Below are 17227 nucleotides of genomic sequence, written 5' to 3'. Positions count from 1 at the left end.
TTTGCTGCGATGAACATCCATATCAGCAGACCAACAAGCTCATGAATATAAGTGCATCCGCAAAAATACTAGCAGATTCTCTTCTACAAAGATCACCTATCATCACTCAATAGCCACCGCAGATTCTCTTCTACGAAGATCGCCTATCATCACTCAATAGCCACCGTTGGCAACCGTTGAGCCCTGATGGTGTCAAGATCGCACATGTCAAAATTGTGCTCAACGGGCGGCAGTGGCCAGCGGAGCCCTGGACCGAGGGCAACCGACCACTGATTAGAGGCGGACGACTTCGACAGAGAAGGCTCCTGGGGGTAGAACCAAGACGTCTCTGAAGATGCCCCCAAACCGCAGGAAAAACCATTAGTGTAAATAAAGTTCTCCCTTCCTTCCTTCAGGCGAAGCGTTTACGCATTGAATGATATTTACAACGGGGATGTGAGCTTGGATAGTCGTTTTACAAAACATTTAAAAACCTGCGTGCGAAAGACCGAATGGTTAGTAAAATATAAGCATAGAAATTTGCTATACCTCGGCTTCTTCACCTCGTGCCTGCCATGCTGCTGCTGCTACTTTCTTAGACCGCACAGCTCAATGGAAATGTGCGAACAACGAAAATTAATAGTATTTCTGTTACTGAGGCGCGAGCGGGGTATTTGTGTTGTGGTGTCAGTTGACACCGCCAGGGCCGAAACGTTTGGTTTGGTTAATTGGGGTATAACGTCCCAAAGCAACTGAGGCTATGAGGGACGCCGTAGTGAAGGGCTCCGGAAATTTCGACCACCTGGGGTTCTTTAACGTGCACTGACATCGCACAGTACACGGGCCTCTAGAATTTCGCCTTCATCGAAATTCAGCCGCCGCGGCCGGGATCGAACCCGCGTCTTTCGGGTCAGGAGCCGAGCGCCGTAACCACTGAGCCACCGCGGCGGGGCAGGGCCGAAAGGGTTAAACATAGGCTTTTTGAATAAGAAGAGCACTTTTTTCGGCATTGCACTGTCGGTGGTGTAAAATATCAGAATACAGCTAGGACGTGGTAACTAGTAGGTTGGTTAACTAACATTAAATAGCTGACTTTTTAACTCCCACCGTAGGTGATATCCATATCAGTAATATCCAATTTGTTGGGAGACAGCGCCGAGGGTAACCGCGTTTTGCAAATTATGAAAACTGACATGGATTTTAGTTACAGTGAGGCCCGCCGTGGTGGCTCAGTGGTTATGGCGTTCGGCTGCTGACCCGAAAGACGCGGGTTCGGTCCTGGCCGCGGCGGTCGCATTTCTATGGAGGCGAAATGCTAGTTGCGCGTGTACAGTGCGGTGTCACTGCATGTTAAAGAACCCCAGGTGGTAGAAATTATCCGGAGCCCTCCACTATACGGCGTCTTTCATAGCCTGGGTAACTTTGGGACGTCAAGCACAATAAACCAAAATTCTTTTCTGCGCAAACGAAGACGACACGATAACACAAGGGAGACAGGACGGAGTGCTCCGTCCTGTCTCCCTTGTCTTATTGTGTCGTCTTTGTGTGCGGAGAAAAGAATTCTGAGAATGAACCAACTAGCCTCACAACGCATATTACTGGAATACCAATAAACCAAACCAGTATCTGGACGGAGTACGCGGAAAGCCCAAGAATCCATTCCAGGATTACCAACTACTCCCTTATCCAAAACCTACTCCCACCGCCGCGGTGGCTCAGTGGTTATGGTGCTCGGCTGCTGACCCAAAAGACGCGGGTTCGATCCCGGCCGCGGCGGCTAGAATTTCTTGGAGGAGAAATTCTAGAGGCCCGTGTACTGTGCGATGTCAGTGCACGTTAAAGAACCCCAGGTGGTCGAAATTTCCGGAGCCCTCCACTACGGCGTCTCTCATAGCCTGAGTCGCTTTGGGACGTTAAACCCCATAAACCATAAACCAAAACCTACTCCCCATTAGGGTATTCCCCAAAGCACATCGGACTAAAAGCCAGGGCACCTCGAACTCACGCGTCGGTCTCGAAGGCGATCGCAAAGGGGTGCGTGCGGATGTAGTGGCCGAAGTTGGCGAGGTACTCCTTGCGCAGCTCCGTGGTGATGTTGTCGACGATGCGGACGCTGCAGCCTTGCGACTCGATCAGCACCCGAAGTGCGGCGATGACGTCCTTCGCTGCCGGCGCCTCCTGGACGATGATGGTGGCCTCGGGGAAGTACGTGGCCAAGCGCAGCTCGATTGGCAGCGTGCTGGCCACCTCGGCCTCGCCAATAAACTTCCCGGACGGCGACGGCAGGGTGTTCACCACCAGGAGCAGCAGCAGCAGCGGAAGCACGCAGCCGGACAGCAGGAGACCCCAGCTTCGCGCCAGGTAGACGAGCCGCTTGGCCCACAGGGCGTAGAAGCAACGCCGCAGGCTCCGCTCCTTCGTGATCGGCCGGCACACGGCGGCGATGTCATTCTCTGCGGGGAGGGGGTCCGTGCAGCCGAGTTGCTCTCTCGCGAGTTTGTGTTTTATTGCGTAAGCAATATTACGCCAGGTTTCGAGCCGTCGCGTAGGTCCCGGCGGTGGCCACGGTTGACCTTTCGCCGCACCGAGGTCAAACAGATGGAGCGCCGTTGCCATAGCAACCGTTTCAGCCGCTCTCCACCAGGCTCCACGCTGCTTACGCAACTTGCCCGGTTTAACCAGAGCGAAACCTTAGCTCATTTTTTTTTCCTAAGGAAGGCCGAAGAAGATGAGTAAGGGCAATCTTCAACGCCAGAAAGGCATCGCGCACTAAAAAATGAGATCGCAGTTTTCTTTATTACTGGTGCGAATGGATGGCGGAGTTATCGGCATTTCCTGCTTGCATCAGGTGACAAACAATGACGCAACCTCTATCTGGATGCACCTCATGGCAATGGGTGACCTGCTTAATGTTCGTATTGGCGAGAACGTGAATGTGGTTTGCCATATATTCCTTTATAAAAATGATGAATAGACAGTCTATATACTTCTTATTGACTGTATTGACTTCATATAGATATTGAATTTTCTCTATTCATAGACTGTCTATAGACAAAAGTCTACTAAAAGTGTATGGCCATAAATCTATACACTGTCTATGGACTGTCTATAGCATTTGTATTGCCTATAGACTTTTGTCCATAGACAGTCTTATAGACTTTATAGACAGAAGTCTATAGATACTTTATAGACTGTCTAAAACCTTTTTTGTAAGGGTTCAGCGCTATGGGAGAAAGTACCTACTCTACTCTTTCTCTCTTCTTATGTATAGGTGTTGTCGGGAGAAGACATAAACCAGAGCGCCGGGAAGAGCGCTAGCGTACTGGCAGTGACGGGCGCTTTTGGCGCCGATCGACAGCAGTGCCGGCTAGTGTGTTCTCGATGGTGCTATTCTGCATGACTGGCGATCACCTTTAAATTGAGCTCAGGCGTTGTTACACGAGCGCAGTGCAGGCTGAGCATGACCTATAAAGGGTCCCACATGTACGGGTTATGCAGCGACAATGCTGGCCAATTAAAAACGTTAAATGTGCCTCAATTGCCATTACCCGTAGGCAATGTGTTTGCATTGGATCTAATAACTCGGTTCGTTGACACATTAATGATAATTGAAGCTGTGGGTTCAAATCTTCCGCCGTTGCGTGTGACAGGCTGCATGCTCGTGAGATGGGGCTGCCATGTGCTTTCTTAGATTTTTATGACAGACGGACACCGCTTTTTTCCCCTGGTGAGCCTTCTAATGTTATCGCAATAATATGCCATCAGAAACAATGCTATCAGAGTAGCCTTGCACCGTAGGGTCAATGAGGGCTGCGATGACGCCTCCCAAGAATGTACAACCTGGTCGTATCATCCACTAAGCTCTTCACTTCATAGTAACAGGTTGAAAAGTCCAAGTATTTCCTTTTCCTTAGCGCACTGTCTCAGGAGGCTTACCATCTACAGGTTGATCACGCTGTTTTCCACCTGGGGCCCAGTCCATGTTTATCCTGAAAAACGAAGAGAGACAGCGCCTTAGCATTTCAGTTTACAGCACTTCTGCCCCTACTTCACAACACTTCCGCCCCTACTTCTCAACACTTCCACCGCCTACTTCACAACAATTCCACCGCCTACTCCGCAACACTTCCGCCCCTACTTCGCAACACTTCCGCCCCCCTACTTGGAAACACTTCCACCGCCTACTTCACAACACTTCCGCCTCTACTTCACAACACTTCCGCCCCTACTTCGCAACACTTCCGTCCTTACTTCGCAACACTTCCACCGCCTACTTCGGAACACTCCCGCCCCTACTTCAAAACACCTCCACCACCTACTTTACAATACTTCCAACGCCTACTGCACAACACTTCCACCGCCTACTTCGCAACACTTCCACCGCCTACTTCGCAACACTTCCACCCCTACTCCGCAATACTTACACCGCCTACTTCACAACACTTCCGCCCCTACTCCGCAACACTTCCACCGCCTACTTCACAACACTTCCGCCCCTACTTCGCAAAACTTCCACCGCCTGCTTCGCTTCGCTACATTTCCACCGCCTACTTCGCATTTGCACCGCATGCTTAACCACACTTTCCCCGCCTACTTTAGAACACTGTCGCCCCTACTTCGCAACGCTTTCACAGCCTACACCCCAACACTTCCACCGCCTACTTCTTAACAGTTACACCGCCTACTTCACGACATTTTGACTGCCTACTGCACAACACTGTCACCCCTTTCTTCGCAACACGGAGGCGACCTGCGAAAAACAAATTTAATGCTTGCACGTGCTTCTAAGTAGCGAAGTTCTTTTGACAGAAGAGTTACATTTGGTACAGCCATCGCCTCCTGCTGCAATCCCCTTGGCTTCTGCGAGTTGGACAGGCGACAGGCAAGCTACCAAACGGACGTCTGAGACTTGAGCTATTCAGGCCCTCGCACACCGTTCGCTCGACTCACTTGAGGTAGACGTCCTTCATCGATGCCACGGTAACCCCCATCTTGGCGACGCCCAGTCTGTTGGCCGCGCCCTCCAGCGCCTCGAACATGTGCGGGAAGCGCTTGTGGTCTAGCGTGTGTAGCGTGAAGACCGCTTCCTCCTGCTTGTCTTCGTCCACCTCCGCAGAGGGCGCTGTCTCCCTGACCATGGCGTGGACGCCGTTCAGGTTGAACACGTTTGGAACCTTGACCAGAGTCAGTTTGTAGCCCACTCCTGAACACATAGGTATTTTGGGACATAACCAGAAGGAAGCTTGGTCGATCAGTCACTGCTGATTGTGAAAGCAGTAAATGAGAAGTAGCACTGCGGGAAGGCAACGAGCGGCAAAAACGGCCGACGGGCTCAAACTAGTAGTTTAATTTCCTGTCTTTTTTTGCCGTAAGGAATGAATTACCGCTGGTACTCATGGAACTTAGCTGCGAGTACTGGGAAAGCATTGCGATTCTATTTCAATTCTATTCTGAATTCATCCCAATTCTATCCCAGCTCTATTGTAATTCTATACTAGCTTTATTCTATTCCTCTGTAGTTGGTGAAGTTTTAAGCACTAGTTCTGTTACTGGTTAACATTTCGTATTTTCCCGCCTTTCATGACGTCACACCGTTTCGTCAAATCGCCCCACAATTTCGGCGAGGGCCATGATGCATGAAGTCCTCCATTACAGGGAAGCCGGGACAGACGCTTCAGGTTACCTGGGCTGCCCCCACGTGGCGCATAGCTTTGAATAGCGTTGTGCCATCATCCGTGACGTAATAAGGAAAAAGAACGACCATTTGGCTGCAGAACAAAACGTGGTCGCTGCTATTCTCCATCTCACAAGTTGTTTGCGGCGCTGTGAAGGCTCCGCCCATCTGGACCAATCGTAAAAGGCCAGTGAATCAAACGTCTACTGTACTACATGCGAAACACCCTTCCGAACTATCTTTTCAATCATGGCTATAATTGCTTGAGAAATAGTCACAACACTGTACAAATACCTGAAGGGCTATTTGTTGTCTTCCTCGACGCTAATTGGACGAGAGAGTTCTACCTTTCAAAGCGCTGCAAACAGCTTGCGCTATAAAATATAGACTTAGCGGAATTGGCTGGTTGCTGTCCCGAATTCATGGCAATGATCGGTTTACCGCTGCGTTTACGCACGTGACACACACAGAGGCAAGCACCGCGTCGATGCATATTACACAGTGTGCTTTGTTGCCACAGTTGCTAGAGCATTGTATGGCTCAAGTTTTTAACGGTGGCTCTTTGTGACATAAAAAAAGAGAACTTGGGCACCTCCCGTTGCCGAATTGCGATTAAAAAAATTGCTTCTGTAGATAGGCGAAATCTCACTACAATGCCTCGTTTATTGCACATACGCCGTTGCCAATAACGTACGTTATTGCACATACGCCGTACGCCGTTGCCTTTATGAAATTGGCGTTTAAAAATACGGTTCCCATTAGGCGTGCCCAAAGAACTACGACTCTGCGAAACCAGCTAGTTGCTCTGGATCGGCCTTTTGCCGTCTTGATGATGATGATGTTTGATGACTATTGTTGTTGTTGTTGATGACGATGATGTTTGATGATGAAGATGATGATTGATGATGATGATTGCTGCTGATGATGATTGACGAAGATGATGATTGACGATGTTGATTGATGATGATAGTGGTGTTGGGGTGGATTTTTATGGCCCAAGGACAACTTTTGCCAAAGAGCGCCGGGGCACCACGCATTGCTCGTCCACGCAAGGTGGCGTCGAAGACCCGTTTCCAAAGCAGTTTGCCCCATATAAGCCGAGCACCATGCCAGGAGAAAGCCTATACCCACTGCGTCCCCGGTGGGTACCTAGGCGCCCTGGGTATCGAACCCCGCACTTCCCGCTACAAGGCGGCCGCTGAAACCAATAGGCCATCGCTGCGGACCCCATTGACGTCTTCGTAATGAATCGACCACTGCTCAAGCGTGACAACTTGGCGTACCGCAGGCCTTTTTGAGGAACGCCGTGGAGCCACTGCAGACGACCTTTCCGCCAGACATGACGATTATGTGGTCCCCGATGGCGTCGGCCTCGTCCATGTCGTGGCTGGAGAGCAGGACGGTTCTTTCCTTCGCCACGTTCTGCATGACGTCCCAAACTGTCCTGCGCGTCTCGGGGTCCATGCCCGTGGTCGGCTCGTCCAGAATCAGCACCTGTCGCAGGCGGCGCACTGAGTCCATTCAAACATGAAATCTCTGATGGTCTTCGTGATTCATTTGCCGTGTGCACGGCGGTGACTTCCACCGCAGATAATTACCAGTTTTTTTTAGATATGTACAATGTCGCCAGTTGTATGACGGGCCGATGCTAAATGAAACTCGTCGATCTTAGGATGCAAAGAAGCTTACGCAACAGCGCTACGATGCAAGGCCTTAGACGTAATTTTAAGCCAAAGCGACAATGTTTGCATGTCAAAAACGCAACACTAAACTAGCTACAACCCTGTGGAGGGGCTTCGGGTTAACTTCGACCACTTGGTTTGTTGAAGCACACCGACATCACACAACTAGCATCAAAGCGTTTTTTTTTTGCTTATTGTCTCCTTCGAATTGCGGCTGCCGCAGCTTTCGCTGATTAATGCGCTAAGCCGGTAACCTTAGCTCTGCAAATATTTTCGTCAGCATTAGAAGGGTCTGTGCGAGCGGAAATCGCGACCATCTGTCAGTGGTCGCGGCAGGGGGCGCGCGTGTCGTACTTCGGGCATACCGAACCTTAGTATAACACCTCGGATATAACGAACTTTGCGTTAACTTCGGATATAGCGAACCTTAGTATTCCTCTTCATATACAACGAACTTTCGTGTGTTAACCTCGGATATACCAAACCTAAGTATAGCTTGGATACAACGAACTTCCGTGAGCTATCTCTGGTATAACAAACTTTAGTGTTACCCTCGGATATAGTGAACTTTCGTTTGCTACCACGGATGTAACGAACCTTAGTGTACTACCTCAAACGTAACGAACTTTAGTGTGTCAAACTGGGATATAAAGCATGTTTGGCTGCTGTCGCAATCAAATGATGCACGAGGATCGCCTAGGAGTCTTTTTTATTATTATTAATTTGTACTTGGTCAGATGTTTAGGGGAATCCCCCAAGGTGGAGTAGATTTGTAATAAGAGAGCTCCGGTGAAGCGGTGGTCCCGGGTGCGCCTCCGCGGCCGCGGAAATCTCGTACCAACTTCGACGCTTCACCGTGAGATGGCGCTACTGTACAGGAGGCTTTCAAACATGTTCTTTCCTTCCTCCATGCTTTCAAATGTGCGCCGTGACGCGTGCCACGGTGTAAGAAATATTGACGCATGCTATCAGCAATTCTAGCGTTGTTGGTGATGCGTCACCTGTGCGAAATGAACTTACTTGATTTTAATAGTACTTTTCAGCGAAACTGGCCAGCCAGATTTCCAGGTTATGACCTGATGTTACTTTAAAGATGCGATGGCATCTGAAACCGCGATAATTTTTGGCATGTGGTCCGCTTTTCCTCAGGCAACGAACGCCTAACATGGCCTGTCATTGTGTAGATAAAAAAGCACAATCGAGCTGCAACAATTATATCACAGCTAGCCATGTCTACTAACGTCCGCTATTTCGATCGCCACTTTTGCTTTCCATGTGTGTGTAGAACAGCTAGACACTGGTGTACATAGCTCGGTAACATGTCATCATTCCTACTGAATTTAAAACCAGAGGTATTGGATGCAATACTGATGCCCACAAATGTACTGACAAGTAGTATGTGTATATATTTTTTTCTCGTGGCACACAAACGGCTTTTTCACTACAGGTAGGGGTTTGTAGAGCTCGGTTTAAAAAGAGGGAAGCAGCTGCAAGAATTTAAAAGGCATATAGAACGCACCTCAATTTATTCTCTGAAAACACAAGCCATGAAATGCACCAATTCATTACGCAGTTATGACAACAAACAGGCCCCGTGGGCGATACTTTACTCTGTGACAATGCAACGAAAAGAGAGTACTTCAAAATTTCAACGAGGATAAAACAGTTTTAAACTAGCTTCGATAGCTTGCGCAGCTTTTGTGTTTTGTTTTCAGCATTCTATTTCAGCTGCTTTCAATACTGACGCATGCGTAGTGCTACGTAATAATGCACGACTTGTGCCATTATGTCGACTTTATGCTCACCGCATGGAAATGACATGTTATCATTGTCTAGAATGTAGTCGACATGCAGTTATGTCGTAGACATTCTCATCAGAAGCATGCTCCTGAAACTGTTTTTCTATTTCGTTTAAGACAGAAAATAAGGCAACTTTTGCATATAGCAGCCCGCCTCGTGTTTTCTGCAAAACTAAGGCTGCTTCAGGCCTGGTCACGTTTGCAGAAGCCGTTAGCCCAGTTTTGCACGCTGAGCAATCGGTGCATTTCAGCAGTTTCCTGCACAGAAACCCGGTCACATAATAAATTATACAATCGGTTACACTACCTGAGTTGGGTTCGTTGTGAATAAAGTCCTCTAGCTTCTAGCTTGTATAGTTGAGCCCTTGTGGCTTTCCTAAAGACCAAAAGTTGTTGCAATGTAAGAAGACCCCCAGTACTTCCCTTTAACTGCCATTTGAGCTCCGAGGAAGCTGTAAGGGTTCCACTGTATGAGCTAGAAGCAAACCATGCAGCCTGGTTAATTTTGACAAAGACGGTACCTGGCAGTAACCATATTTTGGAGTTTTCAACAAGCTGTACACAGAAAGCATGCTGTACAGCTGCAAGAAAGTTGGTAGACACGGGTGCTCATTTTGCCCACCTGCTTGGCGGATAATACCGAATAATTTTTCTAGCACATCTTGGTTAAACTTCGCAGTTAAAACATACTTGAAATTGCATTTCTCCAACAGGTACTTGGAAAGTTGCATGCTTGAGAGAATAGTCACTCTTAAGCCCTCGGCAGTTGAATTTGACAGAACATTTCTGCCTTCACGTTTTTTCCCATTCATTGAGCCAATTCAGAAAAGATTCCTGAACAACAAAATCTTGACTGTGCAGTTTTAACCCTTCCTTTTGATGTTTCCGATTCAATGCATCGAATAAATTGCTCATTTTCACAGTAAAATCAACAGCGCCCTTGACATTATCTAGACATGGCGTACCTCTTTTGGAATAGAACTCTAGCCCATTGGCAACGCTCAGGCTGAACAGCCGTGTTGCTAGTTTCACCGGCATCTTTTCAGTATTTTTAGATGTGAGTATGAGAGTTTAGGACAAACCCTCAATTTGCCTTCATGCTTAGTGTCTGCAACGAATAGCGTGTCATAGTGTGACCAGAAAACACGGGTTAACGCAAAACACTTTTTCCCCATTTCTCTTGCCTTCAAAGAGACCACTTGACTACACGCATGACGGAGATAATCCTTGGCAGCAAACACCACCACACTAGTGAAATGATCACGAACAAAGCAAGACACAAACGTGAAAAGCAAGCGCTAAAGCAGCACGCTACGAACACAGCGTAAGGCGCCAAGCCCCCTCGGCCCTAACGCCATCTGGTGGCGTGGGAGGGAAATGGGTACTGAATTTCCTCTCCGGCCGCCGTGTGGACGGCGCGGTGAGCTGTATCACCTGACATATTTCTTACACCGTGCCCCGGACCAGGACGAATTTTTCTTTAACTGCGAAGTTTCCGAGAAAGCTGTATAGCTTTCCTTTGTAGCCGTATGGCTGCGCTTTGGTGGATGCCAATGAGTAATTACTCTCTTATTACAAATCTACTCCACCTTGGGGGATTCCTCTAAACATCTGACCAACACAGTTCCCACTTCGAGTTATTGATCAATTCGCTCACGCCCTACCATAAGGTTGCCGTCCCGGTTAGCACAGTTGGTAGAGCGACTGCTCCGGCGAAGCGGTGGTCCCGGGTTCGAACCCCGGATCAGGACGAATTTTTCTTTAACTACGAAGTTTCTGAGAAAGCTGTATAGCTTTCCTTTGTAGCCGTATGGCTGCGCTCGGGTGGATGTCAACGAGTAATTACTCCCTTATTGCAAAGCATGTTTAGCTGCTGTCGAATTCAAATGATGCACGAGGATCGCCTAGGAGTTTTTTTTTGTCATTATTAATTTGTTCTTGGGGTCAAAAATCGCGCTACTGTGCTTCCGGCAAGTGAAAACTAAGTCGCTCAGTAATTAAAAGGTCTGTTAGGAATGCTTCAACCTGCGCCGGTTCTGCTCATGGGCACTGCGGCTGTCAGGTGACGTAGCGACGTTCTTCGGTATAATTAGGTGACGGCAGGAGGAACGGACCGGTGCAGCCCTGTGCACAACGAGACTCACTTCGGGTTTAGAAACCAGGGTGATGGCCATGCTCAGCCTGCGCTTCATTCCTCCGGATAGCTCCATAGGCTTGCAGTGGGCCTTATCCTCCAGTTTCACAAGACTCAGCACGTTTCTGACGGATTCGACCAGTTCTTGGGACCGGGCTCCCTTCAGCTGCACCGCGCGGAAATGTGCGTTATAGGATCAAACAATGTAGAAGAACTTCTTGCTGGGCAAGTTGGTGCATAGCTTTCTTGGGATGGCGTTGCGCACACGAACAAACATACAAAGGAAGGAGCAGAAGACAGAACGAGCGCTCTTTCTGTCTTCTGCTCCTTCCTGTGTACGTTTGTTAAGAGGGTTTCAAATTGGGCTAGTTGGTAGTTAACATGGTCAAACATAATTGCGCTTTTGAAAAGACGGGACAAAACAGGGACGACACAAACTCTCGTGCGCAAACCGTCAACTGAAGTTTTATTGCGATGAACAGACATATATAAGCTTCACGTCTTAACATAAATCACCAAAAAAAAAACGCAGTTAAGTAGCAGTTTTTCAATCACGTCAACAAGCATAAAAAAAAAGAGATTTTGTCCCAGCTGATTGGATTACAATCGTTCACACTGATCCAAGAGTTGCCTTTCCTGTTTGGAAAGCAAAACCGAGGGGTCACTTACAAAGGTCCCTTTTCCCGATTCCATGCAGTAGGCTTCCCACAGCTCCCTGATTGTCTTATCTCTGGATTTCAGCAGAACTGTTGTCTGTTGGAAGTGGGGTTAGCAGCTATCGTACCTGGCGCAGTGCGCCGCCAGATTTCCAGGTGAGTTAATCTGGCGACAGTTGCGGTTGTGCTCCCTTAGTCTTTCATTTAGGCATCTGCCCGTCTGGCCCACAGATTAACTCACCTGGAAATCTGGCGGCGCGCTGCGCCAGGTGCGATAGCTGCAAACCCCACTTCCAATAGACAACAGTTCTGCTGAAATCCAGAGGTAAGACAATCAGGGAGCTGTGGGAAGGCTACTGTATGGAATCGGGAAAAGGGACCTTTGTAAGTGACCCCTCGGTTTTGCTTTCCAAACAGAAAAGGAAACTCTTGGATCAGTGTGAACGATTGTAATGCAATCAGCTGGGACAAAATCTCTTTTTTTGATGCTTGTTGACGTGATTGAAAAACTGCTACTTAACTCCGTTTTTTTTTTTTGGTGATTTATGTCAAGACGTGAAGCTTATATATGTGTGTTCATCGCAATAAAACTTCAGTTGACAGTTTGCGCACAAGAGTTTGTGTCGTCCCTGTTTTGTCCCGTCTTATCAAAAGCGCAATTATGTTTGACCATGTGTATGTTTGTTGGTGTGCGCAACGCCATCCCAAGAAAGATAGGATCAAACGGCACTTTGTGAAGAAAGCATCTTGGAAAGGGACCGAAAATGTGCACACACACACACACATACAAAAATAATTGCGAGGAAACTTTGGCAACTAAAGTGTTGAGAGGCGCAAGCCGAGGACACTATGCCATGACGACTTCCTGTGGATGTGACGTCACACCGTTCCCGTGGCTATATCAATACCCAAATTGTACATCTTTCGGAAATCTTAAGTGTTAATTACGCTTAATTACACACTTTTCACCTAATTTGACACAAATCCGACGTTTCTCCGGCAATTATGTGTCAATTTTCACTATGCCACGAGTTCCGGTGAAGGTGACGTCACATCTTTCCCGTGGCTATATCGACGTCCGCGCTATTTCGACGCAATTTAGACATTTTTGCCTATGATTAATTAACTAATTAATCTACAGTCATCAAACTTGGTTTCGAGCTGCTAACACGGGTTAAACGCTGCCAAAGGTGTGATACCCTCTGCTAACGGACGACAGTATGATCCGTTATCCGTTAGGCTTTCGCCTTAAAAGGAAGCAAACTGCACGTTTTCTTGTCTTGTGGCGGTCCGCGAAGGCCTTGGGAAAGGAATGCGGCACGCAGACTGCAAGCATCGAACGCTACATTCCTAGCGGCAATGGACAGCTCGCGCAGCGCCTCACTTTTCGCTCTTCGACTCGTGTCTGTCCTCATTACGCTAATTACGTGTCTCTAGTTCGCTTTAGTCTCGGGGAATAACTTCTTGCTCCCGAGAGAGCCGGGAAAGTGGAGCGTAATCGTGGCGCTGTCGCACACAGTCGATTAATCTTCTCCGACGTATAGCTCGCAGAGCGATCCCTTCTATTGCGAAAGCAATACCAGTTGCACTTTCAGCCCGTCGCGTAGCGAGGCCGGTAGCTACCATATTAGCATATTGGATTGGATTTGATTGCATTAGATTGGATTGGATTGTATAACCGATGCATCACCACAGGTCTAACCACAAGCACCACCACCAGCTACACTACCAGCGCTACGGATATTGCTTTCGATATTACCGGGCTTAACCAAGCTAAGCCACAGCCATTTTTTACAGGACGCATCCAGCCACGCTGCCAGCTCTCCTGTGATCCGTCTCCATTGCTCGGCTTAAACTGTTCACAAAGCGACGTCACTGAAATGCAGAACGATGCCCTAGCGTACGCGCCCGCGAGTCGACACAGGCCGGAAAGCTCACCGAGACAAACTTAAGCTCGTCGCAATTACATACCCGTCTCGTCAATGTGGACAGAAACCAGCTTCAGCGCCGAGCTGGCCGAGCCTCAATCTAGAGCTGTTTACTGGCCGTGCTGATAGATGGCGCCACAGGACCTGCGGTCGTCATTGCGTAATGACGGCAACGAGCGCGCTGCTGTCGCCTGCAACTCTCAGGTTGCAGGTCTGAATTTGGGCTTCTTTGCGCCGCGCGCTGGATTCGCCCGCCACGGGGCTACAAAGAAGCATGCGCCACTCTGATGGCGGTATAGCTCGTACACACCAGGGGATGACTGGAAGTTTCGCCGAAGTTCGTTTAGGTTCGCCTCGTGTTCTCCCTCCGTTCTGGCGCCAAGGTTACCCGCGGCAAGCCGACAACGTGAGCTAAAAATTCGCTGCGGCTTAGCTTGGTTAAGCCCGGTAATTGCGAAAGCAATATCCGTACCTACGCCATGGTACAGCTGGTAGTGTAGCTGGTGGTGGTGCTTGTGGTTAGACTTGTGGTGATGCATCGGTTATACAATCCAATCCAAACCAATCCAATCCCATCCAGTCCAATCCAATCCATTCCAATGCAATCCACTTCAATCCAATCCACTCCTATCCAATCCAATCCAATGTATTCTACTCTAATCTAATCTAATGCAATCTAATCTAATCTAATCCAATCTAATTCAATCTAATGCAATCAAGGTCAAATGAAGGTCAATGGTGGTCACCGCCGCGGCGCGATGGTGGTCACCGCCGCGGCACGGCAAAGGCGTGAAAGTGCGAGTAGTGTTGCTTTGGTGGTCACCGCCGCGGCACGATGGTGGTCACCGCCGCTGCACGGCAAATTCGTGAAAGTGCAAGTAGTATTGCTTTCGCAATGAAACGCATTTCATGCTTATGAGGTTGTATTCACCGATCCGAAGTAGAGCAGGTTCTGTATGCTGGTGAGGTCCTCGAAGAATATGTCCGTCTGCTGGCAGAAGCTGACCTTCTTCCGAATCTCGTCTCGCTGCGTGGCCACGTCCAAGCCGCATACGCGGGCCACGCCGCTCGTCGGGGCCTGCATGCCTACAGGACAAGGCCAGTGCGAGACAATTGAGGGGAAAAAAAAAAGTGTCGTTCGCCCACAAAGGTTCCATGCTTGCGCAACGTATTAGCAACTATTCAGACTGGAAATAGCACCGCGCTGCGCAAAGACGTAGAAGAATCGGGAAGTTCTGAAAGGTGAAACTTGTTCCAAGGCCGAAGCGTGAGAACCTCAACGGCAAAGCCGGTCGAACTACAGAAACTTAGAGTGGTGGAGGCTCTGCGTGTACACGGTTCAATGCGGCTCTGCCAGTTCTTCAGCCGTAAAGCATTCCATACTTTCAGCCTCTCTTCGGAAGCAAAAATTTTTTTATTGCGTTAGCATGAGAGCCTCCACGTCGGAAAAATCTGTCCGTCCGTCTTGAAGCCTCGGCTGGAGGACGGCAAAGAGGAGAAAGAAATCCCTCTCACTACTTTCAGGGAAGGAGGAGGGATAGGGAAATCGGAAGAGGGAAAACAAAGAGAGGGTGTCGGGTTGCGAGTGAGGAGGGGAGAGGAGGTATGGCGTGTCATACTGCAATTGACGAACTGTTTCGCGCCACCCGCTCGCACGGTCTGAACCTGCCAGCTGCAGCGGCTGCTCCCTGCGGGGAGGGGAGAGAGGGGGGCAACACTAGTGTTACCGCATTGTCTGTCTCACCATTCGCATTGATCACCTATAACATCTCTCACATCAAGCGCACAATCTGAAGCAGCACACACCGTCGCGGCTACTAGAGTTGGCCACCTAACGGCACTGCTAGTAGAACTTTTTGTCGGGTTAGTTGGTACATTGTCTTGAAAGAATGTCGTACGCCAAAAAAGGACGAAACAGGAAGGAAAAAACACAGAACAGGAAAGAGGCGCAACTTCCAACTTTAATAACAGGAAAGGAAACCAGGCGCTCTTTTATAGCTGCTGAGCTGCATGAGGGTGCGTGAACTAAAAAACAAATGCGGTGGTGGACGAGTGATAACAACACTACAACACAGCACAACAAGTCATAGGGAGGTCGCTATTACAAAAGGCATGTTGATAACTCATGCGAGCGTGAATGATAGCACAGGTTGAACGATTATGAATAAGGATAAGAACTACCTCTAAGATATTAACAATCATGAAACCGATTGAAGGAAGCAGGCGGACTTTGCAAAGGGCATCTAAACGAAACCGTCCAAAAAAGCTAGTTCACTTCTGGTGAGGAGCACAGAAGGCGTGCTAACGCAGTTGTCTTTTCTTTGATCAATATAAAAAGCCTCAATGACTTCTATTTCGATTTTTTCTTTTGCCCTGGCTAGAAACCTGGTCTCTTGAAATTTCGGAAAACAATCTTTACACCTGCTACAATGTAAAGCTAGATTGCTTCCTGTCTTGCTTTTTAGGGTCACATTGTGCTGTCGAGCACGCTCATTGAAGCACTGTCCCGTTTGCCCCACATATACTTTGCCACACGTCAAAGGGATCTCGTATACCACATTAGTGGTACATTTTGTGAACACTGTTTGATGTTTAACAGTGCAGGCCTTTTTGACCCGCTTTCCTGACACCATCGGACATATGCTTGCCAGTTTGCAGGGGGCTGAAAAAACCAGCCGCACTCCGTGCCTGGAAGCCACTTTTTTCAAATTGTGCGAAAACCCATGCAGGTAAGGTATGACCTGCACAGGTTTGTTTCCAAATTCCCGCTTGTAGTCCGGCTTCTTCATTTTTTGAAGGAGGCTTTCAGACACACTGGTGACCAGTTGCAATGGGTAACCTGCTGACATAACTCTTCTGATCTGATACTGGAAGCTTTCACTGATTTTGTGTGGACAAGAATTTTCTAGGGCCGACCTAATGCAAAGAGAAACTATTCCTCGTTTTACTAATTTAGAGTGGGCGCTATCGTAGGCTAACAGAGACTTCTTTGAGCGAGGTTGATACATCCAACAGACGTGATTGTTGGTAAAGGAAATCTGTAAATCCAAGAACTGTATACAATCATGATCTGCCTTTTCATGCGTGAACTTCAGGGATGTTGACTTCGAGTTAAATGCGGTCAGTACGTTTTCGATATGCGAATCTGATTCACACTGGGCCGGCACATCAAGCAGAACAAGATAATCGTCAACGTATCTAAAAATGCATGAGACAGCTGTGCCGCAAAAACTGGATTCAAGTCGTCGATCAAATGAAGCCAGAAAAATTTCACACAAAACTGGAGCAACTGACGACCCTATACAGATTCCTTGCTTTTGCACAAAAAAATTTTCTTCGAAACAAACAGCTGTGGAATTAAGATAGAACACTAAG

General features: G+C 48.3%; 1 protein-coding gene across 1 annotated transcript in view; it reads right to left on the bottom strand.

Moving 5' to 3' along the window:
• Positions 1–17227, bottom strand: part of LOC149330863 (phospholipid-transporting ATPase ABCA3-like) — a 70888-nt gene that overhangs the window by 42456 nt on the left and 11205 nt on the right. Inside the window, exons 4-10 of the mRNA XM_089559505.1 lie at positions 15472–15540; positions 14784–14938; positions 11279–11434; positions 6937–7147; positions 4930–5182; positions 3916–3968; positions 1985–2432 (exon numbers count right to left, since the gene is read on the bottom strand). Of these exons, the coding sequence (XP_089415631.1) occupies positions 1985–2432; positions 3916–3968; positions 4930–5182; positions 6937–7147; positions 11279–11434; positions 14784–14938; positions 15472–15540 (1345 nt within the window). The remainder of the gene's footprint in view (positions 1–1984; positions 2433–3915; positions 3969–4929; positions 5183–6936; positions 7148–11278; positions 11435–14783; positions 14939–15471; positions 15541–17227) is intronic.

Source organism: Amblyomma mixtum, chromosome 9, assembly GCF_055824585.1.
Source record: "Amblyomma mixtum isolate Tamu chromosome 9, ASM5582458v1, whole genome shotgun sequence".
Classification (NCBI taxonomy): Eukaryota; Metazoa; Arthropoda; class Arachnida; order Ixodida; family Ixodidae; genus Amblyomma; species Amblyomma mixtum.
The sequence above is the reverse complement of the archived record's forward strand: the minus strand, read 5'-3'. Positions and strand labels throughout refer to the sequence as shown.